The sequence below is a fragment of the Calypte anna genome, chromosome 2 (genome assembly GCF_003957555.1).
Source record: "Calypte anna isolate BGI_N300 chromosome 2, bCalAnn1_v1.p, whole genome shotgun sequence".
NCBI classification, from domain to species: Eukaryota; Metazoa; Chordata; class Aves; order Apodiformes; family Trochilidae; genus Calypte; species Calypte anna.
This window is the reverse complement of record NC_044245.1, coordinates 34,242,799-34,268,253: the sequence shown is the minus strand read 5'-3', so window position 1 is coordinate 34,268,253 and position 25,455 is coordinate 34,242,799. Positions and strand designations below refer to the sequence as shown.

The window sequence follows — 25,455 nt, the reverse complement described above, 5'->3', positions numbered from 1 at the left end:
TTTATATTTTTTTAGTAATATGCTTAATGCCTTCATTATTCATCAAAAAAATCAAACCAAGCTGGAGTGTTTTGTTGGTTTTGGGTGCCTGTGTGAGGGTAATATGGTGAAGCAAATCATAAAGGGCTCAAGTGTTTCAATTGTTTGGTTGGTTTTTTTATATTGTTACATTTGTACTAATACTGAAGAAATGTGTAAACAGTAATATTAAAAATTCCTGGTTTATTCTTCCTTTGAAGAAGGTTCATGGTTTTCTGGCGTAATAAAAGGCTTTCAGCTTTTACATATCTATTCCACAATGCTGTGTAGGCATACTTATGTTTTGCTGTGGAGTTAAGGTAAGTATGCCTGATTATTTCATACTTTCCAGCCAGGGACTGGAGTCCCTAGCAAAATCTGCAAATGTGGTGGTGTACAGCTAACTGGTTTTTGTAATTTTTCAGAGTTCAGCAAGGTTGGTCACATGTCTGGTTTTGTTGGTCATGAATTGCTCAGTCAAATCAGATGAAAAGCTGCAATGCCAAGATGGAGTGTTGGTTCTGTTTGTTGCTTGTGCTGTCTCGCACAAATCTTAAGCTTTTGGGAGTTTGATGATGTTCTTCATTTTGCTGTTGTTTGTGGATTCTAGTTAGTGAAGACAAAACTGCTTTTCTGGGATTTTACCTTCTCTTTTTCTAAGGGGACATTATAAATGTTTATCTTTTTGAGCTTTTTTTCCTCTAGTCCCACCACAGCCTATTTTCTGGTTGCTGATCATCTGCATAGAGGGGAAGCTTCTGAAGCTGTGGTGTTGTGGTGACCTCGGTGGGTGTTAAATATGCATCTCTGTCACCTTTCTAATGCCAGACAAAAATTATACTTTGCTTTTTATAGTATATGATTGAGATGAAATATGAATCAAAGCCTCATCCAGGCAAGATTGTGCTAAAGCCTCTCTGCTGAATCTTAGTTGTGTGGTGGGTTAACAGTGGCCCACGCAGTTGAAAAGCTGTGTTCATGTTTTAGGACTTCCCCTAAGAGTCCAGAAATTTGGTACTGGGCAAGAAGATGAAGTTTTGTTTGTTTTTTTCTCTTGTATTATACTAATCTTGTATTTGATGCTGTGCTTCACATAGAATCTAGCAATGGTTAACCAGGTAGCTGAGTGCTGTGTGCTTTACATTTGGACTGTCCTGAAATCTGCTTTGAAACTTGGATATTTTGGATACATGGAATATGCTGCTCCCGTTCTTCACTGGCTGTCCAGCCTTCTTGCTAGTTCTTAGATAAAAAATTAAATACATGGTTTGAACTGTGCCAAGCTCTATGTAGTTAGTTTTGCTGGTCTACAGCTGCAGATACCTGCAACTGTTGTTAAGTTTTAGTATTTCTGTATAGATCTGCAACTACAAATGAGATTTAGAACATAGATCTAAGTATTACAGATGAGTAAAGAGGAGCTAAATCATATGCTTCAGCAAGAACACCTAAGGGCTTTTTCTGTTGTCTGGAACTTTTTATAGTGAAGTACAGGCATGAAATGAGAGAGATTAATGGCATGAACTACTGTTTTAAAATGTTTTTGAAACAGTATTTTGAGTATTAAAAATAAGCAAATAATTTAAGCAGTCATATTTTATTTCCTTTCGTGTTTAAATGCTGTTAACCACTTGGTTAACTTTTCAGGTGCTTTGATATTTCTCTTAGACATTGCAACGACTGAAAATAAATGTAATGTTTTTAAAAAGCCTGCTGCAGACAGAAAGATCTCATCTCGCCTTTCAGCTTGTACTTCTGTTGCAGAAGTAAAAGTTTATTTTGTGTGAATTTGCCTTTTGCAACTTACTTTCTTTGGCTAATCCTTTTGGAGGCATTGGTTGCTACTTAATACCATCTCATAAAATTTTCCTGGTGAATTCCCTTCATTTTAAGCTGCCTTAACAGCTTCTACTCAGTTTTTGCATGATTTATTGAGAGGGCATAGTCTTTTCTGTGTTTTGGCATCATTCTTTAATACATCTAAATCAGATTGAAGATTTTTATTCCAGCATTCACAGCCAAGTTCAAGTACTGATCTCTGTAGAATTCCACTCAGGGCTTCCCTTAAAACCATCCAGCTTCTCGTTACCATTTTGCCTATTTTGCTTAATAGGTTCTTTATCCTTCTATCTACAGTGCCTTCTACCTTCAGTTTCTGATTATATTTACAAGTTTTTTTTCCTGTACCCAAAAGGGATATCTGCTGCTATCATAACACACGTACATGCCTATTGTTTATAAGCTTGTATCCTCATGATTCATGTAAATCCCCAACCATGTTCTCCTTGAGGCCCCCCAAGGATCTTTGCATGTACAGCAACGTTTCTCTGATTGCCATGTGGGAGTAGAAAGCTTGGTGCTGTCTTTTGTCTTCAGACAGCTCCTAGCAAAATAGAGACCCGACCATGACAGCTAAGGAAGTGCTAAAAAAAAGCTGTTAAAGCATTCTCTAGCTGAATCTTCTGCCTTCATATTGTTCTAGGAGGAAAAAATCTGTTTAATTATTCCTTCTCATGCTGGGCTATCCAGAACAGGTAGCATATTGCACACCTCTCTTGCATCTTTCTTTCAGTCTCTGCTATTGCTAGGAAAACAGCTACATGGAGCATTAATGCTGATGCACACAGTCTGATCCACTCGTCTTCATTCTTGCTTGTGCTTGTGGGAGGCAGGGGTGGAGGAGGAGGAGGGAATTATTATTCTGCTGCTGACACAGGGAGAATGAGAGTGGCTTGATGCAACAGAAGATTATGTTCCCTGAGGATAAACAAACAGAAGGAGATAAATTAGGAGAGAGGATAATCCTGTTAATATGTGCATTCCTTAATTCAGATTGTTTTTTTGAAAACATATGGTTTCATAGAGATTAGATATTAATTTAGTACCTGTAAACCACCTCTAAAAGTTTACCTTTTATATTGTGGAGTAACGCTTTGAGTTGGCATTTGAGATGCGCAGTTTTGCCCAAAACCAGGAACTGTAGGTCATGATATGAATATCGTGTGAGGGAAAAATAATACTATGCACATCGCTACCTCTTCCTCAATTAAAAAAAAAAATAAACTTTTGTTCTTCAGACTTCTACATAATACTGTTTATTAGGAAGCCAGTGTAGCTTATTCCTTGCAGTCTTCTGTTGCTTTTTCAGCAGAAGCTGGGCCATTGTGATATTTATCTGAATTCAAACAAGGCTAATTAAAAGAGCTGCTGACAGTTGTTGTGATCTGACTTTGACTGGAGCTTGATGGTCATTATGGGTAAATAATGAACCAGGTCTGCAAATGTAGCAGCTGCCAACTTGGGATAGAACAGCTATTGCGTCCAATTTAAGGATCTATCGACCGCTTCCCTTCTCCCTGCAGATCTTCTTTCTAGCAGAAAACTAATGTTTTCTGCTGCTTTGTTTTGTGGTTTCAGCTATTTCTGATATAGTCTATAATTTCCTCTTAAATATTTAACCTAGTTCATTATTAGCTTTCAGAGATAACAGCTTTTCCGTTGGGCTTTCTTTGCATTTTTATTTTGTTTTGGTTTGTGGTTGGTTTGGGTTTTTTTGCAGTTTGTTTTTATGTACATTGTAACTGTTTAAATAATGATGATAATGTGTATTTAATTTGCCTGTTGCTGCAGAATAAAAATCCACTAGGCTTTTTCCTCTGCACAGCCATGATTTAACAAATTGTGTAATTGGACTGTGCTGTAAAAGAGATACTTTCACATCCTTAAGTGTGCTTTTGTCTGGAGAAATGTTGAGTGCTCGTGGTACTGACCTGGATGTCCATTTCCATTTTTGTTCAAACACCACTAGTTTATGAGGTATGGTGATGCAAAACTCTATCAGAAGAGAGAAACAGCAATGAGTTTCATTAAGGTACATTTCCAAGTACGTTCTCACTTCATCATGATTGCCTTGTCCCATTAGCAAGCAGGGATGGCTGTATTAAAGGGAAAACGGCAAGTTTTACGAATAGAATAATTAAACTTTCTTCGAGAATCCCTGACGTTATAAATGCAGTGGAGGCATGCATTTAGAGCCACCAAAGAATTTTATATATCTAAGAACTTAGCACATCTACCCCACGCTTGCTCAGCTGCCATTAGGAAAGGCAGCGAGCATTATGTACAAAGTACAAAGGCGCTTGTGCATAGAGCATAATGCAGCAGAACTGGGGATCTTGCTGGGAAGAAATGATCCCAAGCGTGCCCCTCAAAGACAAGTCTTGCTTTGAGATATAATGATGAAAAATTGCCCATTTATTTGTGTCTTTGCGTTTCAGCAAAAACTAAACTTTGACTCGTTGCCTGTGTTGCTGCCGCAGGGCTTTTGTGCACATATGTGTGCGTGCACGGGTGTTGCTGTTCTTGCTCTGGAAAGGCCAGCGATACGTTAACAAGGGGTTATGTTATGCTGGTTTATGTTAAACCAGATCACCCCCTAACATGTGCGGAGCCATTCATCTGTGTCACCAAAACCCAGGAGAACATCTGACATGGACTTTGGAACAGGAACAGTGATCACTTACAAATCAAACATGGCACGCTCTAAACCGATTGTGCACGGCAATCTTTTTGAGAAAGGACAACTAATTGAACATGATAAAGTGTAAAGTTAATTAACACCCTTAAATTTGTTGATTACTTTCACGGGATTATATTGTTCGTTGAGGAGCAGCTTTCCATCCCAGCTGTCGCCTTTTTAGCGAATGTCCCTGGTAAACAATAGAGACACCATAACGAGTCGTAAATGGTCCCTGTGACAGCAGCCCCTTGTGAGGCTGCATCTGTAGAAAATGATTAGAACAATTGCATTTTAAAGACGGCTCACATTGCAGCCCGGTCCCATCGGCCCTCTTCTTTATCTCTGCTGATGGCAGACTGGTTAAAACATTTAAGTTCTTTTGAGCAAATTAAGTGATTTACTGTGTTTTAGTTATACAGCAGCAGAATAGCTTCATAGGTCTAGCTCTGATGCAGATTTTTATAAGAGGGAGAAACACCAGCCCTTTGAGGTGTGTTGTGTCACAGAGGTTTTTTCCTGACACTGTTCTATTTACTTGTTCCCTGGAAATAGATTGAGAATAGCAGATACTGTCTATGAGGCAAGTAGAAAAAAAATCATCTCCTGCACTCTGAGTTAGAGTCTCTGAGTGATTAGTTTAAATTTACAGTATGATTTAAAATATTCTGCTTTTATTTTTGGTAAGGATTTGCCTGTTTTGCCTATATATGTCTTTTAATTTGTTTTGGATTTATATTCGTAGCAAAACAATAGCAACCTTTTCAGATAATCTTTCATTGTGTATCCTGGTTTAACTTTTTGCAAGTTACAAAGGACACAGTATTTCATGTGAGCTGGAAGGTACCTAAAAAGAACAGCATAATTATTTTAAAACACACATACACAAGATGTACCGATGCAGGCTCTCAAGTTTAGCTTACCTGAAATAGAGTAAACATGACAAGAAACTACTTGTTTAAGGTAACGACAGTCACTTAAGCTGCATTTTTGCAAGAATACTGGAATAAAGGACCAGTGTTTCCTTGCAGTTCCTGAAAGTTAACAGGCAAACCCTCAACTCTTAGGTTTGTGAGTATGATGCTCTAAAGCAAGACCGAGGATTAAAACGCTAGCACTGTTCTTGTTTATTTTTTCAATCCAGTTTCGATCACAAAATTAGTAGCTAAAATTGCACTATGGACTCCCACTGAACAGGAAATTACAAAATAGATGAGTTTTGCCTAAATTTCTTGATGTTACGGCCCTCATCTTTGACCTGTCCTTTGGAGTCTCTGAAGCAGCTATATTCACAGTGGTTAAGTTTTTCTTCTCAACTTTGTCAGAAACAATTTTTTTTATCTGCAACTGCAATGCAACAATGGGTTAAGTATTTTGTCACAGGGAATATGCTTGGGTGCTCTTTGTTTTCAGCAGTGGAACTGTTTTCGGCATCACTGCTGTGATGGTGCTATACTGCAAAGCTTTATAATATCACTTCTTTCTAACTCATCTGCACTCTGCTTTTTTCTCTGTAATAAAACTGAAACAAAAAAAGATACTTTCACTTAGTATCTTCACACTGATTTTTTTTTTTTTTAAATTATATTCTTCTAATAAGCAAACTGGTTGAAACCAAAACATTTTTCTGATGTAGCTACAGAGGTAAGACTTTTTTTTTAAACTGGAAATAACAATGGCAAATTGCAACACTTCTTCCAAGATGTTGAATGCTCTTGTCACGAGCAACAAAAAATTAGTGTGGAAGGACAGGGTGTCTTCTGAACTAGGCTACCTGGAGAAGAAAAGTTGAGACCGTCTCCAAACTCTCCCATGACAGCTGTGATCAGTTGTTGTTGTTGTTATATGGGGGCTTCTAAGCTTCCATTCACATTTCCATCTAAAATTCTGAAATCTTGATGCTCTGCACCAGGTTCACTGAGCAATCCATTAGTAATCAAAGTGAGAAGCATATGCATTTAACTAATCCTTGCCCCACAAATAACTCAGCCAGATGCCACAGGATGCTTTGAAGAGCAGTTCTTAATGTACATCTTCTGATAAAGGACTTTAACATTTCAGATTTTCATTCAAAGCCTTCTATTACCTGAATGAGAAACTCATCTTCAACTGTGTATTCCATACTGTGGTTCTACTATAAAATTTCTCACCCTGCTTTCTCACAGATTATTTTTTTTTTTGCATGCCACTTCACTAGCCAGATCTGTTAGCATATTTATCCACAAACCTTTTCCTGACAGTTTATAGCGCTGGGATGGTTTCATGACCTAATGACTTGGAGCTGAGCTACTCTGGGATCTGGTATGACCTACTTAAAGGATTCTTCACAGAGGTGTGTGTGGGTTGTCCTAGAGAAACCCAGTGTAGTGCTGCAGCCATGGGATCCTGAAATTTTGCTTTGCAGCACAAGAAATCTTATACATGCTAATCACAAACACAGTTTCTTCAGGGACATTTCCTGAGGATGAGAAGAGGCTTTTTATATTTTAGAAAGAACAAGTAGGTTATGAAGAATGTTTCACCCTAGTCAGCAGTGGTACATAGAGCACTATCTTAGGTGGTAGGAGTTCTTTAAAAAAATCAAATAATTAAAAGTAATCATTAGGGTTTAAAAGTTACATTAGCTGCTCTCCTTTCTCTCTTGCTCTCTTTAGTGTTGTTAGAGGCTGATAATACTTTACTGGCCTGTACTGTTGGTATGTAATCTGTGATTGTGCATTCTTCTCTAATTATTTTTTATTTCTATTTTAAGCTGAAGGAGTTCTTGTACTCCTAGATTTCCTGTAATTTTTTAATTATTTTTTAATTGCCAGTGTTATAGATTTGTTGTGTTGCTTATTTAATTCTGATAAAATAGCTGATAGTTGGCAAGGACCATAGCTGATAAATCTAACCATGAAGTAGACAGGTTTTCTGTTTTTAAAAAGAGAATTTTCCAAGCCTTCTACATTATACAGCAAATTGCTCTTTTTTTTCTACTTAACTAATTTATTTTTTCTACTTGAAATGTAAGTGTTTGAACAAGTGAGAGAGTGCAGCTGTCAGAAGATTAACCAGCTGAAAACTATTGTCAGCATTAATTTTGCTCTAATAAATGACTCTCTGAAGCTATTTAGCAGTCTGTAATCTAGATACAAGGCTATTGACCTATGATGGATAGTACTGGATTTTGTTTGTAAGCTTTGACTTAAATTGTCTACTTAATTTGCTGCAGGTCAGATCACAGGATTCAGTGGTAAAGGCCATTATGTGGTTTGAATAAAAATAGCTAGAGGAACAGAATTAAAATCTTTGTGTTTATTAATGTAACAATCTTTGTGGTCATGTACATAGTAAATTGGTCACCAAGAAGATGACAGTGACATATTTGTGCTAGCTGTAAATCTAGGCTTTACTCTTAGCTTAGTTCTTGTGAGTTTTCCTGGGAGGAGCTGTTCAAGTGAGATGAAGGATCGGCTTCAAATAGGGTGGCTCTCAACCTGAGCTGGAAGATCTTTACCACCCTGTACCACTGTGGGTCTGAGTTCTTCTGGATGTTCCAGTTGCTCTGGACTTGCTAAAGAAACAAATTTACTGGAATGACTCCAGCTAAGGGCCATGAAGATGATGAAGTGACTGGAGCATCTTTCTTATGAGGGGAGACTGAGAGAGCGGAGGTGGTTTAGCACAAAGGGAAGACTTGGAGGGATTGGGGAGGATCTTGTCAATTTGTATGAAAACCTGATGGGAGAAAGTGGAGGGAGTCAAACTCTTCTCAGTAGTGCTCAGTGACAGGACGTGAGGCAATGAGCATAAATGAAAGCACATGAAATTCCATCTGAAACATAATAAAACACTTTTTACTCTTAGGGTAGTAAAACACTTGAAAAGGGTACCTATAGAAGCTGTGGGGTCTCTATCTTTGGAGACATTCAGAAGCCAACTGGACACAGCACTGGGCAACCTGCACCAGCTGATCTTGCTCAGGCAGAGGAGTGCAACTTTGTGATCCTGGCGTCCCTTCCAGCCCCAACAATTCTCTGATTTTAGGTTGATTAACCAATTCCATCAGTGTAAGCCTCTTCCTGCTCTTGTCTTATTTTCACATAATTGGTAGATACATACTATTTTTGAGGCCTTGATCTGTCGGTGTTGTCTGAAATTATTCTATGAATTCAAAAGATGGTGCAGGTTGGAAGGCAGAATGAGGGAGATAAATGTTTGGCAGATACAGGGAGGGGTATTTGTAGACATAAACACACAGAGACAGTACATCAATTGAAATTTTGATGGAAAAGCTAACTAAAATTCCTCAGTGAGGAGCTGCATGTTTGCTGTCCTTGATATCAGAAAGGAAGTTCAATACTGACCATTCTTTAATTGTGGTACATCACTTACATAGATTTAGGGCTTTAAGGTGGAAGAAGCTCTGATTAGCCTGCTGTGGTTGCCCACTTCATCAGAACTTTTTGTGCACAAGCCTGTTTTACATGATGGCTTGGCTTTGTTTCTATTTCTTTTATTTCTTATTGCATAATTTCATTTAGCAATGGGGAATGAGGAAATCAGAAATGTCCTGTGTAAGTGGGATATATTTCTAACAGAATAGTATTTTTGCTGTTTGAGGCTAGATTGCAGGGTTTGTTAAGCTTTTTAGGAGTGCATTTTTGTCACTACATAACACCTAGCTCAGGGAAGGCAGTTCCAGTTACACTCTGAAAACTATTTCAATAGAAATATTTATTAATGTGTGTTTTGGTAGCTAAGTGTTGACAACTGTGAACCACACCTAGAGAGGATCCTAACTTACTGTAGAAAGAGAGCAGTCTGCCATGTGGAAGAAGAACAAACTTTCTTTTAGATACGCTGTAAGAACACTGTACCTAATTAACCACGTTTAATTTTAAAATAGGTCGTTATCTGCAGCTTTACATCCTAGCAGGCCAAAGCTTGAAAACTTATAATGGTTGTGCTTCTTGCTGAAGTGAAAAATAGTGAGAAAGCTTTGTGTGTTCATCAGTTTGGAACACATTTTTCTAACTGTTCTATGCATTAAATGTTGGGGATGAGCAGATTAAGGATGTATGAGTAATTCATAGAAAATTAGGCTTCTTTTAAAGAATAGAGTATTTCATGGAAGTGATAAATACCACGTATACTGATTTTGTGCTTAGGAACTGTATAATCAAAGAACTATGGTGTGTGCTTACTGACCTGTGGTAAAAACAGGAGTAAAGCTAGGAACAGAGTATTTGTGTATGTCTGAATAATTTTCACATTGCTTTTTACATAATTCTTTACACAATTGCATGTGTGCTAAGTTTATGTGTAGGAAACTAACTCAAAGTTTCTCAAGTTAGAGTAGACTTTTGCTTCAGATTAGAAGCATAATAAACAGAGATTCACAAGGCTTGGTTTTATGTGCATGTATCTTTTAGGTGTTCAATTACTTGAATATCAAGAAGCACTGATAAAAATCAGCCTAGGTTTAGAAAAGCTGGCAAGTGCAGGTAATTTTGAGCAATTGTTTGTAAGTGCTCATACGCAAGGAGCAGTTTGACAAAACAGAAATCTTATTTGATAATTCATATGCAGTGAATTTTGTGAGGTGCAAAGTTGCAGGAAGAGTTGTTCCTTCATATGAAACTATGAAGAATAACAGTGCCAGTTTCTAGTAAGCCTTGTGAATTGTTTATCCACCAGTATGTCTGAAAGATAAGGTGGCTTTATCTTAATGAAATGTTTGAGAATTAAGATATCTGATCCTAAAAGTACTGAGACTATAGCAAGACTTACATAGACTTTGAGAATTTCATCATAAGTGAAGTATCAAGCACGTATATTTTACATCATCAGACCCTTACCGATAAGATAATTTATTTCATTGTTTTTTTTTTAAAATGCAGTGTTGTCTTGATTCAGGTGTTGGAGCTGCTCGAGCTGGAAACCTTACTTTCATGGTAGGTGGAGCGGAACAAGAATTTGATGCTGCCAAAGAGTTGCTGACGTGCATGGGTTCTAATGTGATCTACTGTGGAGAGGTTGGAACTGGACAGGTAAAGCTTCCTGAGGAATTACTAGTTATCTTAGTCTTATTTTAGATGCTATTTTTCTTTAATGATACCTACTCTTTTGTTCCAGAACTAGATGTATGACCATATATCTTTGCAGTTGTTTGCTTATTTACTTGTCTCGAACCATGAGTCTAAAATAACCTCATGGCATTCTTCTCCATGGTATTGTATAGCTTAGCATCAAAACATCTGACCTGGTGCTTCTCCATATTGGCTTGTCAAGATTATATTTCTTAGAGGACAGAGATGTTAATTTTATTTCTTCTAAATTTAGATTTACTGAATGTTCTGAAGGACAGAGTCCCTTCTTAATACTAACTGAGCTACTGTGCTAAGAAAAAAAGAGTATTTCCTAATCTGTGAAGCAACCAAAGAGCAGCTTTCACTGACTCAGTGTTGTAGATCTGTTCCTCCTGATGCTATCTTTAGACGAAAGCTGTCAGAACATAGTCATCACACTGTACCAGACCTAGTTAAAGAAGATCAGTGCATGTTAGGTCTATGAAAATACAGGAACTGATTGACACTTTATCTTATTTTCAGGCTGCAAAGATCTGCAACAACATGCTTTTGGCAATCAGCATGATTGGAACTGCTGAAGCTATGAATCTTGGAATCAGGTTTGTTTGATTTTTGCATTGAAGTTTTTTTCTGTATTAGCAGTTTTTGTGGTTTATGGTTGACTTTCACTGAGATGATGGTTAGGTGGCTTAGATAAACTTTTGCTAGAAATTCCCATTTAAAGCCATTAAGTTGCTGAAGGGATTATTTAACTAAGGTAGGGCTCTTCAGAACAGGAATATGCTCATGCATAGGCTATGTAAATTGTTGTATTCTGCATCTGAAGTTAAGAATTTATTTGTTCTGCTGTAGTGCAATGCACATTAATGTTTGTCTTGCATTATAAACATGCAGAGGTAATGTAGAGGTAACTTTCTGTTTGTATTCTAAGCTAATGCATAGTGTATTCAGAGTATTATAGCCCCATATGGCTATTGTTGCCTTTGTTTACTTAGTTAAATTGTTCCAAAACATATGGTAAAGTAAAACTTGTAGCACAGTGTGTATATCAAATTAAGAAAAAAGCATAAAATAGAGCATCTACCTTCCTGATCAGCTTTACTACTGCAGTTTGTCCTGATTGCCAGAACTCCTACTTAGTCAAAAAGTTGGAGAGTGCTCCCCTCAACTCTTGCCAATGCTAGGAGTACCCTTTATTTTCAAGCAGGTGATACATCTGACTTGTAAGTGCCAGCATATTCAAACAACATAATTTTTACCTTTCCAGTTGTATCTATTTATTTTGCTGTGATCTTTGGGATTTTGTTTTGTCTTCTAATAGAGTGCATGCAAGTACCAGTTCAGTGTCGCAGTATTTGAACCTAGCTAAATTTTCTTAGCCAGATATAAATAATTTGCAAGTTCATACACAGAGAAGCCCTGTGTTTGAAGAGATTATCTTGCAATTGTGTATCTTTTACAGGCTTTTCATGAATTATTTATCTGCACAGTTGCAGCCTTAAAACTGACCTGCTAAAACTGCAGATACTGCAGATACTTATCAACTGGTCTTTAGACTGTGTGCTCATGTAGATTTGGTACATTATAAAAACAAGAGGGCATCAAATGCTTAAATAAATAAAAAAGAATGCCTACATGGGCACACATACACGAGGCAATGTAATGGATTCACATTTCCTCTTAATTACCATATCAAGATGCAGTTGTTTTATTGAATTGCCCTTGTCTCAGATGTTAGACTATCTTGACCTATTAAGTTGTCATGTTGTAATTGAGATGAAAGAGGAATTTGCTTTGCATCAGTGCTAATTGGTTTATCAATATCCTGTACCATTTACATTTTAAAATTGAGAGTCTGTAAGATACTGAAGCATGTCTGCATCAAGCCATAATAAAAACAGTACCATTGTGTGTAACTATTGTAATCCAGTGTAGTGTAAAGCTTTCATCAGGTTCTGCTTAAAGTCATGGTTCACTTAATAAAGTACATGCAAGTGATTTTTTTCATTGTATTTTTACCTACATTTGTAAGAATTAGTAGAGTTGAAATTGAAGAGAAAGTAAAATGAAGAGGTTTGGGAGACAGATATTCTGGCCGTCTAAGCCCCATGCAGAACAAGTTGATGTCTGCAGCTTTAGAATTTTCGTTTTTCATTTTAACCTTCTCCGGCTTAAATTCTGGCTAAACTTGTATTCAGTATTTGTAAGTGAAAATTCAGTGTGAAAGGGGCAATTTACAAACCTTCCTACCCTACAATCATGATAATCAAGATGGAACTGTTTTTATTGTAGAAGAAATGTGCTGATGGTAACTTGAATTATACAGGGAGCAGAATCTCATTTAGTCCAAAACTGCACAAGGTTGAAGACACAGGCAATAATTTAAAGCCTTATGAAGTAATTTAGAACCTTTGCATTGATTTTAATGTTCTGTAATTTAAATCCTGGAGAAGATGACTCGTGCACAGAGTAACAGCTTTTCACTTTTGGTGTGTACAGTTTTCTAATGTACAAATTAACAGTTAGAATTCTAATTATTAAAAGTTTTGCTATATCAATAAATTTATTAGGTTGTTGGAGGTTTTTTTTCAAATCTAGAATTCACACAATAGTGTGGCTGCCTGGTCTAGATAATGTAGGAAGCTGAGTTTGATTTATTAGGTATTACCTACTAATGGTAAAGGATGCTGAAAATCTAAAGAATTTGTAACTAGAATTGTGGAGCTTAGACATTTTCTTAACTGTTAGATAGAATATAAAACTTCTTTGTGTTATACATTGTGTATGTCTGCTACACCGTTCAAATCTTTATTTTTAGGGACCTTGGATAATTAATTATTGAAAATCTTGATGCGTGAACTACAGTAACTGGAAAGTCGTATTACAGCACCTTCCAGAAACCAGAATTTGCTGTGAACTTAAGTCTTTAGAGCAGTGTGGTATTGTTTCTATTAATAAACCACTTCTTACCTGGATTTTTCATAAATCATGCAGCCTAAGTTTTCCTTTTCTGAAGCAGAGTTGCTGTTTTCTTAATTTCATCTATTGATTTTATATTTGAAATTGTAGTATTCTTCCAAACTTAAACATAAGTAGCAAATAGAATTAGGTGAGTAGGAAGGAAAACGATATTAATGAGCAAAAATTCCACAATAAACTCCCAGAAAAACCAGCAATGTTGTTATGTGATTTTTGCATTTATATTCCACTTTTCTGTTTTACTCTAACATAATTTTCATTTACTAATCTGCTAGTGAAGATGTCCATTTTCTCTGGAAGTGATTTGGTTTAGATTCCATAACTAATTTGAAAAAAGAAATCCATCCTGAGCTCAGAGTACTTAAATGCTTGTTTTATTTCTTTCTTTTTTTTTTTTTTTTCTTCCCCCATTAATTTCCTGATGCTTTATGAATGTTGCTACTGGAAGTTAGAAAGTGTGGCAGATATTCTGGAAGTGAATGAACCATTTCATTTCTATTTTCTTGTTTTTTCCTGTCATGACAGTGCAACTTCTCTATGGAGAAATCTTTAATAGCTTCTGCTATTTTATGGGAAATGTGCGTATTGCAGAACACTTTAGTGTCTTACTGTGGCAAACCAACACATAAGAATACATGTAAACTTCAAAATGAGAAATAAAAACATTAAGTGATTCTGTCCACAGCCAGAGACTTGTTTTCTTTTTTTGCTGATGGTTTCAGTGCCAGTAACTTTATTTCACTGAGCTCGGAGTGCCAGTGTAACAATGTCTAATACTGGCTAAATAAAGCTGAGAAATGAAATACTGATAATACCTGGTTTGTGTTTAGGCCAGGTGAAAGTTGTTGCCTGTCAGGCAGTTTGATTTACTTTCAGGAACTGTCTGCACAGGCTCGGGGAATGGCTTGTGTGCTAACACGGGATGCAGCAAGGCTGGGCAATAAGGTTGGCGTGTAAGAAACTAGGAGAGCAGTAAGGGGTCTGTGGCAATAACCTCAGTGCAGGATCACTTTTGTACTTCTAGCAACTGAGAAAGTCGTCTCTAAGGGACTGTTGTGGCACCCAGATTTCAGTCAAAAGCTCCAAACAGAGCTCCTATTAATTTTACTGTATATAGATTTGTGCCTGGTTGCTTTTTTAGGTATATAAAATGGAAAGACAGTAAAAGAACTTTACCCTCTGACATCAAGTCCAAGCATAGTTTCAGTCTCTAGATGAGGTTATTGTGGGCACCCCTGGGCTGTAGATGGAAGACAAGAGCAGAAAGAGAAGAGTGTGTGCTACAGGCTGAGGGATGATTAACCCTGGGCACACCCCCACTGCAAATTTTAGAGAGTGCCTTGATAAGAAATTCCTCCAAGAGCACCGTGGCTCTGCTGTCTTCAGCATGGGGCTATACCTAATTCTTGTGAGTGTTAGTAGTGACACCTAAAAGCACTTCCCTTGTCTAAAACACCAACGGCAAAGTAATTTTTAGCTGTGGTTAAAGGTCCCAAAGATCTGCTAGAATATTTGCAACTTCATATGGTATTTATCCAAAGCACCTTGAGATGGAAAACTCTCAACAGTTAAGCTACTTCAGCTGTTACATCTTGAAATGAGACCAGGACATATCTTTCTTATTAGATGCCATTCCAGTTTTTCTGTCTGTTCCAGTCTGAACTCTCAGAGGAGTGTGTGAAAAGTAAGTTGTTTTATCATGGCTCAGCAAAACTTAAGCTTTGAGCGGTGTCTCAAAAGGATCCCATTTTAACCATTTCTTTTTGGTATGTGTGTCCATTCCTGAATTCCTGCTGTTCAGCTCATTAGGAGTGTTATTGAAGAAGCAATGATTTGGGGGAAGGAATTGGTTTTGCTCTAATATAAATACAGTTAATACCTAGACTTCTTTTCTGCTTGTAAGGGAGAAGAGCATTTTGGTAATTGTAAATTCACACGCACATGCACAAGCTCTTGCCACGTCCAATGGCGAGTTGTTATGGGGACTGGCAGACTGTCATCATTTTGATAGCTTGAGCAGTATATCTCTTGAACAGCACTGGAGCTCTTATGCAGAGAGTATCATATGTTCCCAGCCAATTTACAGGGAAACAGCAATAACATTTTATCATGGTTGAGAGCCCAGTAGCTGCTTCCTATTAAACTTGCCCTTTCAGATACCTGTCTTGGATTAATTTGTTGATTTCAAATGGAAACTCAGTCTTCTCCACTGAAGCGTGACTTCCTGGGATAGACTCTCACTGAATGACAATTACTGTATATTCTAGCTGGTTTCAGACCATTACAAGCTTTGGGCACAGTGGAAGACAGAGGACTTCTTCAGTAACTGATTTTAATATATGTCTAATTTTAACTGTCAGTTATATATGCACCAGTGGATGAATCCTCAGAAAGATGAAATGCAAAGCACTTCTAACTTGCTCTTATTAATGATACACTTGCTGCAAAGGAGGGAAAAAAAAATAGGTTCAGGTCTCCTGAAGAGAATCTGCATGATGTTTAAGAGCAACGAAGTTTGAAGAAGCACGGATTTAAACTGACATTATTTTCCTTTTTCTTTTCCTGTAGCAAAAATATGCCTGATCTACTGCAGACAATATTTTACATGTCTGTATAATACACATATATCTTCTAAAGTATACTTTCACAGAGAGGTAGTTGGAACACTGTGAGAACACTGTTTTTGAGGAGGGTTATATGCATTTTCAAATAATAAGCTCTCTGTCTTGTGACACGCTCGCAGCTATAATTATGGGCCTCTGCAGGCAGCTAGATAGAGCAAAAGCAGGCCCTGCATTGCTAAAAATACTGATCTGGATGTAACAATGATAAGGAAGCAAACAAGCCAAGAGATTTGTTTTGGCCAAAAAACCTACCTCTGTGTACTTGAAGTCTCAGGAAGTGTCTGCTCCCAGCGTGGTGGGGTTTTTTTGAATGACAAAAATTAACACAGTTATTCAGAATGGTTCTTAATGAAGACTGTGATGCACTGTACAAGATAAAAATACAGTTAAAATACTGTGAAAACAGATTGGTGCTGGGAAATATTTTTTAACTTTTTTTTTTTTTTTTTTTTTTTTTAAAGATAAATGACTGTTGAGAGCATTCAGTTGAGTCAGACAGCTCTGAAAAATGGGGAAAATAAAGCCTGATTCCACTCAGGCCAGCAGGAGCCTTCACATTGAATTCCAGGGGCTGCTGCATCAAGTTATAGCAGTAATGCTAAAAAGCTACATTTGGGGTACAGAAAGTGATCTTGCTTTGCAATTGGAGAGCAGAGTGAGACACACGCTGTTATGGGAACAAGAACCATGCTGTGTAGCCCACTGTCTTAAATGTAGCTTTTCAAATCCAAAATGCCTACTTGAATAAATAGAAATAAATTTCAGCACCTATTCCATTAGTGCTAAGCTTTTTTCATCAACAAGTCAGTTGAGTGGTACAGTGCCTGGTAGCGGTGTTAGGACCACCATGTCTGTGGAGATCTGCAAAAAGGTTGTGGTGTAAGACCTAATGTAGAGTGCTGAGTTCTATAAAACAAAACTTTAAAAAATGTTTCGTGCAACCCTTTTAAAATTTCCTTTTCCCATCTTGGATTGTTTATGGAGATAATTCCTTTGATTTCTTTTTTTTTTCATGAGCACAACTGAACATTTGTACAAGGCCAGATAAGCTGCTGCTGCTGCTGCTTGTCATTGGTATAAATGCAATTGGTGTAGAATGACATCAGCAAAAATGTGAATTTATAAGAGGGTTAATTTCCTATAATGTTGAATAGCCTTCAGGGTCTACATGGAGCAGCAGTTGATACCATCAGCTTGGTCATAGAACAAATGATGTTTCTACTTGGACAAGCTTTGCTTTACCAGGATCAGCAACCTTATCAACAGTTGACCCAGAACAATAATGTATGTTTGCAAATAGATAAATGTCACAGTGAGAGGCAGACTTGCCTTATAAGTAGCAGTATATACAGAAGATTTAATATAGTAGCAACACAAAGAATATACAGAGGTATACAATAGCAGTATTTTTTGAAAACTGTAGCACTTTAATTCAAATTTTTACATCGGTATCATTTGCATTATCTTGCTTACATCAAAAGCATTCACATACAAACACATCACACAAGTACTTTCATGCTGCCATACCTGCTTGTGGATTTTTTGCTTTGTTCAGCTTTGGAGAATATAATTTTGATATAAAGAACACAAGTATGTGACCTAGTAGATAGCAGAACAGAGAATGCTTTAGAGTAAGTGAAATATGAGGGAAGTGCTCTCCTCAGAGAGCCTTTATTTTGCTTGTGCTTTTGAAATTGCGAGGTGAGGGGGATTTGCTTAGTGAAAAAGAAAAAAAGTTCTGAAAACCTATTGCTTAAATGGTGGATTGATGCTCTTTAATTTAAGATACGACATCCCTACCCCCAGTATCAATACTCTGTCATTTTTTGTGACTTAAAATAAAGGGAGAGAAATGATGGTAGGGTCCTAAGATATAAAACGAGTCACCCATGTCTTGTGCATTTTGACATTAACACTTCTCTTCCTTGACCTTTGACAGATTAGGCCTTGACCCAAAGCTGCTGGCCAAAATCCTAAATATGAGCTCAGGTCGCTGTTGGTCAAGCGACACGTACAACCCTGTTCCTGGAGTGATGGAAGGAGTCCCATCTGCTAATAATTATCAAGGAGGCTTTGGAACAACACTCATGGCTAAGGTACATAACATTGCATGTAAAGTATGTACAGTTGCTTCTCTCTGGGCTTCTATCAAACATTCTTCTCAGGGAAAATTTATGATTATGGGGGAACTCAACCTTTTACTGTAGCTCTGAATTAATGAATTGTTTAGGGTGGGTTTTTTCCTTTAGCCTCCAGCCTCTTTCTAGCCACTATTGCTGCTGAGCCACTCCATGAGATGATATGCATTCTTTATGAAGTCTGCCTTAATCTGGCAGTCACTATGGACTGTTGTGTATGGCAAGCATTGGCCAAATCATGTAAGACCTCTTGCATGTCTGCTTTAGAATTTAGCTGCTTAAACTAGAGAGCAGTTTGGGGAAATCCAGGTGACCTGATCAGCTGTAAATAATGGCATAAGCACCTAAGATTTTGGGCCCAATTTCTTCAGATACCTTAAACTTTGCTACAGGACGTGCCCTCTAGCATCCCATTCCTTGCTGAGCCAACTGCTTATGTGCTTGTCTTTCTGCCTAAGGCCATTTGGAATGCAGAAAGGAGACAGGTTTCAACACACACTCCCACAGACCAATTTTCTGCAGGGATCTGTCAGCTCTCCTGAGCTGCCCTTTGTTGGTGGCAGAAGTAGGGCTTCTTAGGAGTAATAACCTAGTAATCTAAATTACTTGTCCACTAAGTGGGAGATCTGGGTTTTAGGTCCTTCTCAGCACCAGGAGTTGAAATCTACAGCTGTCCCATCCCAGGAGAGTGCACTTAACTGCCATGCCCTTGGCTTTTCTAGGAAAAGCACTGTCCTGAGTCATTCTGTGGTCAGGAAAACAAAGCATTTAGAGGCCAGAGGAAAGTAGGGAAGGAGGTCTGAGCCCTGCATCCAACTGATGAAGACACACAGTTGGACAAAAGAGCTGTGGACCTCTGACACTTGAACTACATCTGCATTTAGCAATGATTGCTTAAGATAAATTATAAAACCAGCCCTGGAAGAGATCTGTTGTCTTAAGTATGTAAGTGCAAGAAATAATTTCACACAATGTTAGTTTCATAGGGTTACTATCTTTAGGGAAGTAATTTGAATTCATACAGGACAGGTTTTAGACATACCAGTTTATGAGTGCTTCCAATTGGTTAGGTGTTCTGGCCCTTTTCATCTCTTTCACTCGTAGTGGAAATTAAGCACTTAAAACTAAAAGAAGCATTCTCAGAGCTGGTGATAAACCATATCACACAAATCTCTACAGTGAGGTAGTTACTGTACATAATACCTGCCTACTGGTACTGTTCCTGTCATTTTGCAGTTGATTTATGTCAATTGGTGCATGTGCACAGCCAATGGAATTAGCCAGATGCTGTTGAGAGTGGGTCTAAGAGAATATATTCCTCTCATGCCTCTTGAGCAATGCTATGTTACTCTATGGACAGATTACTTGAATGAGTAATAGCCAAGACAACAGATCATGTTCAGAGTATTTGCTGCAGTAGTGACCTCTTTTAAGACACTGTGAAAAGGCTTTTCCTACTTTACATTTCATCCTGGTATGTGTCATATTATGTAATTTGTGAATTGTTTGTGATGGGGACTTTATTTCTGGGGAGTAGAGAGCATGCTTTTGCCACTTAAGAAAAAAGAAAAGTTATATTCAAAGGAGAAAAAGGTAGGTACAACCCTGTGGCTGAAAAGAATGAGAAAACAATGAGGGTATCTAAGCATGACTCTGGAACTCGGTCACTAAACACAGTTGCCAAACTTCAAGTTATGAGTTACACATCAGGTATGGCAGAAGTCAAAGGCTTTCTTAAAAACATTTTTTCAGCAATTGATGTTAAATAGTCGGGACAGAAAAGTTTATCAGACACCTCCGAAAAGCTCTTCACTCTTGAAATCTGATATTGAAACATAGAATTTAGTCAGCTTAATGTAAAACCTGATCAAAAGGTTTTGCATTTTAAAAATCTAGTTTACTTCTCCTTGCTGTCTTTGTGCCCAAGACATTGCAGGCCAGAAATTCTGTCTTTCATTCACAGCACAATTGCTAATTAAATGTCGTCTTTGAAGCCTGAGAAGAGCCAGATTTATATCATGCTATCCTTGACTCATGTCAAGACAGCCTTTGAGCTTTATTCTGAGTGGCAGTTTCATTTACATCAACTGCAAAATGCATGTAAGGAACCAGGTATTTCCAAAGTGAGCATTGGAAGCAAATTCTGAAAGAGAATCTGTTTCCCCATTCCAACCTGAAAAAAAAAGTGGTTAGAATAGTTGGTACAGGAGACTTTTGGAAGATGCTGTCAGTTCCAAAAGAGTATGAGAAGAGCCATAAACTGTGGTCTGATTTTTACTTTTGCAAAAAGGTCAGCAAAGCACGGATTTCTTTCAGAGCTGTTTTGTACTATTTCACTCAAGAAATCAGCCTCAAGAGAAAAGGTACAAAATACTTCACAACCTGAAGATAAAGATAAGCTTTACTTAAATTTTGCCATTTTTTTCCTTCAAAGCTCTAATTTATAGAATGGTATTTAAAAAGCCAAAACAACCTTCCTGCTCTTTGGAGTCAGGAGTCCTTGTCCATTTAATTATTGAGATGTTGCCCAATATTTTAACCACCATGGAGCCAGAATTTCACTATTGAAGTGAGTGGACCTGCTGCATGAAATTGCATTGGTGCTAGCAGTCTATTTAGAATTTTCAGGGATTGCTTCTGTGAATGCTTCTTCAGAAAGAACTAGTTTATGATCACCATTACCAATAGTGAGCACTTTCACTAGTTTGGAATCAGTCTAGCCATTCTATTATTTCAGGACATGATTTTAAGCTTCTGTCATTCAAATGGATAACATGGCAACAGTTTCCACAAAGCAAGTTTAGAACAGGCTGGGAATATGCCCTGGAATATCTTATTGTAAGGGAGGTCAAAGTAACTGTTCCTAGATTTGTCAGGTCATCAGTCTTTCAACAGAATGGACAGGAAGGACTGAACTGCCCTGAAGAATATTTTGGATCCTGTGACATCGAGTACGTATGTTTTCCCCATTTTCCTAGATCTTGAAGTCATTCAAAGGTAATAGGAAGAGTAACTATAATTCTGATTTGTATCCGAATGACCTTTAATAGAGCCGATTTACAGATTGAAGTGACATTTAGAGAGTAGAGTAAGATCTTGAAATTCCTTGTGCTAATTCCAATCCAGACACACTGAAAGTAAAGACCTGTCTTGTAAGTCATCCCTGAGAAGCCAAAGGTGCTCTCAGCAATACTACGGTCTCTCACCTCTTCTGTATCAAGGATTTGTTATTTCAAAAAGCATAAAACCATAGCAAATGCTATAAAGCACCATAGTCCTGGATGGACAGAAATTCCAGGCACTTCCTAGTAACACTTGAGAGGTTCTTTTGCAACTTGAAATATGGACCACAAAAATGACTTCTCTAGCAAGACCTTATCAAGGCAACCTTGAGTGCAGATATTACATTCTGACATAACTAAGAGATCTGTTTATATCTATCCATGTCCTTGTTAGCTTTTCCTGCTTTGATTGGTTTCATATCTGATTCAGTTTAGAATTCTAAGGCATCATCCAGCCTAGCTTGTCATTTCTGTCCAGCATGCTGCTGCAGCTCACTGTTTCTAGCTCACTATGGTTAGTCACAGTACCTGGTACTTTGAGTTCTCTCCTATTTATTTCAGATTATAGCTATAGTTGACCAAAGACTCTTGGAGGACAGGTTTCAAATTCATCATTTTTGCAACCTCGTCTCCTGTTTTTTGCCCCAAATTCAGTGGTTAAAAATGCAGTGGAATTATTCTCTGTTATCCCTTTATCTTCAGTCATTAAAGAAAACTGAGTTGTAGCAGGCCCAGAACAGCCTCCTGAGGAATTCTTCAGTACATCCATCCAGTTAGGTTGCAAATAATTCGTATTCACAAAGTGGACTATGCCTCTCATTTTGCTATTGACTGGTCACAATTTTGTTGTTATTCAAATCCCTCCTGCTTGACTTTTTAACCTTTTTTTAGAAAGAAATATATCCTTTTGCCCAAACAAGAAAATGATATCGTTAGGACCTTTGTGAAATGCTTAAGTGAATACCCAGGGAAGTTTTATTTTTGGAGATAACAAGACAAAGTGAGAAAAGAAAATTTTGAGTCTTGCTACTTGGGAGAAGTGATCTAGAATCTTGAAATTCCTCCCATCTGGAAGGAGGTCACATCTCTTGCAAAGTTTGGGGTTTTTCTGTTGAGTAACACTGGTTTACTGTTTAAAGCTGAAAAACTAAACAAGGCTCCCTTCTTCCAGGACTGAAATTTTATGGCTGGAGTATTGTATTTGTTGGCAGTAGAGTTCTCTTCACAATAGAAGCCAAATAACCTATAATATGTACACAGTTAATTATATCCTTGTTGTTTCTCCTCTGACTTTTTCTCTTTTTCTTTCCTTCTGTTGTTCCTCTCTGCCCTCTTCCTCTCTCTTTTCCCTTCCCACAGGATCTTGGCTTGGCCCAGATTTCTGCCACCAACACAAAGACACCAGTACCTCTGGGATCCCAGGCACATCAGATCTACAGGATGATGTGTGCAAAAGGTTATTCCCTGAAAGACTTCTCAGCTGTGTTCCAGTTTTTACGTGAGGAGGAAGCCTTGTGAGCTGTCCTTTGGAAATGGACACAATAACAAAACACATTTTTTTTATCCTTATAATTTGTTTGAGAGATATGTGGGTTCTGTGCATCTTGATCCCATGCAGACTCATTGTCTTTGGTTGTCTAGATCACAACAACCTCCAGGGTCTTTTGATAGTTCTGGAAAAAGCAAATCAGAGAAGGGGAGGAGCAGGAAGGAAGGACTGTTTGGCAATTAGCCAGACTGTGTTTTCTTTCTTTTATTTTTTTCTTTTTTTTTTTCTTTTTTTTTTCCTCTAGATGCAATAAATAAATATTTTTTTATAAGACATTTTACTGTTTGCATATAAAATAACTTTCATTGTGGCTACTGACTTAGTTGACTCTTGAATAGTAAGAGAATGTTATATAGTGATTTTATGATATGTAGTAATCTATTAAAATTAAAAATCAATACTTTATGGAAAAAGGGAAGATTTGTTCGATGGAAAAACACAGCTTGAAATTGATTTTTTTTTTCCTTGGACATTCTAGCCTTGAGTTATTCAGTAGTGACTTTTTCTTGGGATCCAGGTTGCAGATTATGTTTATAGGCACGTGTTTCTAAGTGGAAAGCTGTTACAGCATGTTCACCCGATCGACTTAGTTAAAATAACATGTGTGTTCCTCTTGTAAAGATCCATTACTGTATTTTGCTAACCCAATTTTATATTTTCTTGTATTCTCTCACACATTTTCAGGCCTCAAGAACAGCACTTACTTATCAGAAGTTCTAATGAAGTGTACATTTGTTTTAGGTATTTACTGAAGTATTTTAAATCTAAACAAACTCCCTTATTTTGAAGAGAAATAAAAATCTATACTGGTAAAGACTCACTGTATGATATTTGCTTGTTGCTTTGATGCACTCTTGCACACACAATTAACCAAAAAATTTACTAACTGGTCTTATTTTTTATTTTTCTTGGTTTTCTACAGATTATCTTGGAAAACCAAAATTGTCAAGACATCTTGTTCTTAAATGCAGATAGTAATGTATATGAATATATATTACCTTAACCATTCACCACCTCCTTTATCTTGTAAAGTTACAAGCACACACTTGGCTTTATGAATATAAATACACGTGTTGATTTCACTAGAAATACTCGTGTTCAGGCTTATTTGCAGGCTCTAGGCTTAATGGTCAATTATGCATTGACATTCCTATTTTGAGAATATATGCAAACCTGGGTAACAAAATTGTGTGCTTGAATTAGCTGAAGTCTCTGAATAATCTTTTGAGAACTTGGACATTATATTTTAGCACATGAGTAACATTACACAAAAGTTGTTAAGCAGCACTGGTTGATCTGTTCTCCTTTCAGTTTTCTGTGAAAACCATTTTACATCCTAGGTTATTCAGGGATTTGGGGCTCATTAGTATTATTTAGGAGTGTACAACTACTGGGAGCAATCTTATTTTTTTAAAAAAAGTTGTTTGTTTCTCTTTTGATAAAACAGGGTTGCATTTATTCAGAAATTACACACTAAAGTATCTGCAGCAAAAACTATTAAAATTGCAAGGTCGACCACTCAGGTGCTGGAAAACGCAGAAAGATGTAGCCAGAGTTGCAGATGTGTGGTTTGACCTTTGGTAACAAGATCTCATACTACAGCATTTTTTCCTGTGAGACTCCTGCTCAAAGGATGGATCTGAGTCTCATAATGAATTTGGGGTCAAGTAGTGAAGGATGTTTTTGCCTGTAGGATCCTTATTTGTTTGACAGTTTTATAATGGATAAGGAATGGTACGAGAATCCTGGTAAAGTTTGTCTCCTCTGTATTTGACTTGGAAATCTGGCTCACATCAGGCAGTCTGCTGAGAGATGCTTCCTTCTACTTCCACCCCAGCCTGTAGCACTGTTTGCTGTGAATGTGCTTGCCAGTACTCTGGATTTACTGGTAACCCTTGCAGGTTCCTGCAGCCTGGGCTTGCAGGAAGTCACAGTCATTTATTCTCTGAAGCCATTGTATGCACACATGAATGTTGGGAGCCAAAAGGAAAGAGAATATGCTCAATGAGACACACTCCTTGAAGCCTTTAGCTTTTTGAAATCATAAAGTCTCTGTTAAAGATGCGGAAACTTCATAGTTATTTTTATGTCTATCCCAAAGACTTGTAGCTTTGGCTTCCTGGTGTTCACTTCTCCTCCCCCACAGCCTCTGATGGTATTGTAAACTCCTGCTCCAAAGCATAGGGTGCTCAAGTTGGAATTAGGTCTGCCAGAAAGCTATTTTGGCAAAGCAACAAAATGTTCTGTGGTCTCTTGCTTGGAGGAGCCAATTTTGGCTGAAATTAAAAACAAAACAAAACAAACAAACAAACAAAAAGAATCAAAACCCCAACTTCAGGGCAAACAGCCAGCATGTAAAATTTTAGAACAAGCAGTTAGTCTGGCAAAGTGAGAAAAAGCATTTTAAATAAGTCTTATTATGGAAAATGCCTTGAAACCTTTAATGGTGTCCAATACCTGAAGCCTGTAATACAATTTATATTAGAATGTAGGGG

General features: G+C 37.5%; 1 protein-coding gene across 2 annotated transcripts in view; it reads left to right on the top strand.

Moving 5' to 3' along the window:
- The window catches only part of HIBADH (3-hydroxyisobutyrate dehydrogenase), an 83,909-nt gene extending 60,132 nt beyond the window's left edge, over positions 1-23,777 (top strand). For both annotated transcript variants that reach the window (XM_030445603.1, XM_030445604.1), the window contains exons 5-8: positions 10,436-10,569; positions 11,131-11,207; positions 18,151-18,307; positions 22,771-23,777. In XM_030445603.1, coding sequence (XP_030301463.1) covers positions 10,436-10,569; positions 11,131-11,207; positions 18,151-18,307; positions 22,771-22,929 — 527 coding nt within the window. In that variant the 3' untranslated portion in view covers positions 22,930-23,777. The remainder of the gene's footprint in view (positions 1-10,435; positions 10,570-11,130; positions 11,208-18,150; positions 18,308-22,770) is intronic.
- The last annotated feature ends 1,678 nt before the right edge of the window (positions 23,778-25,455 follow it).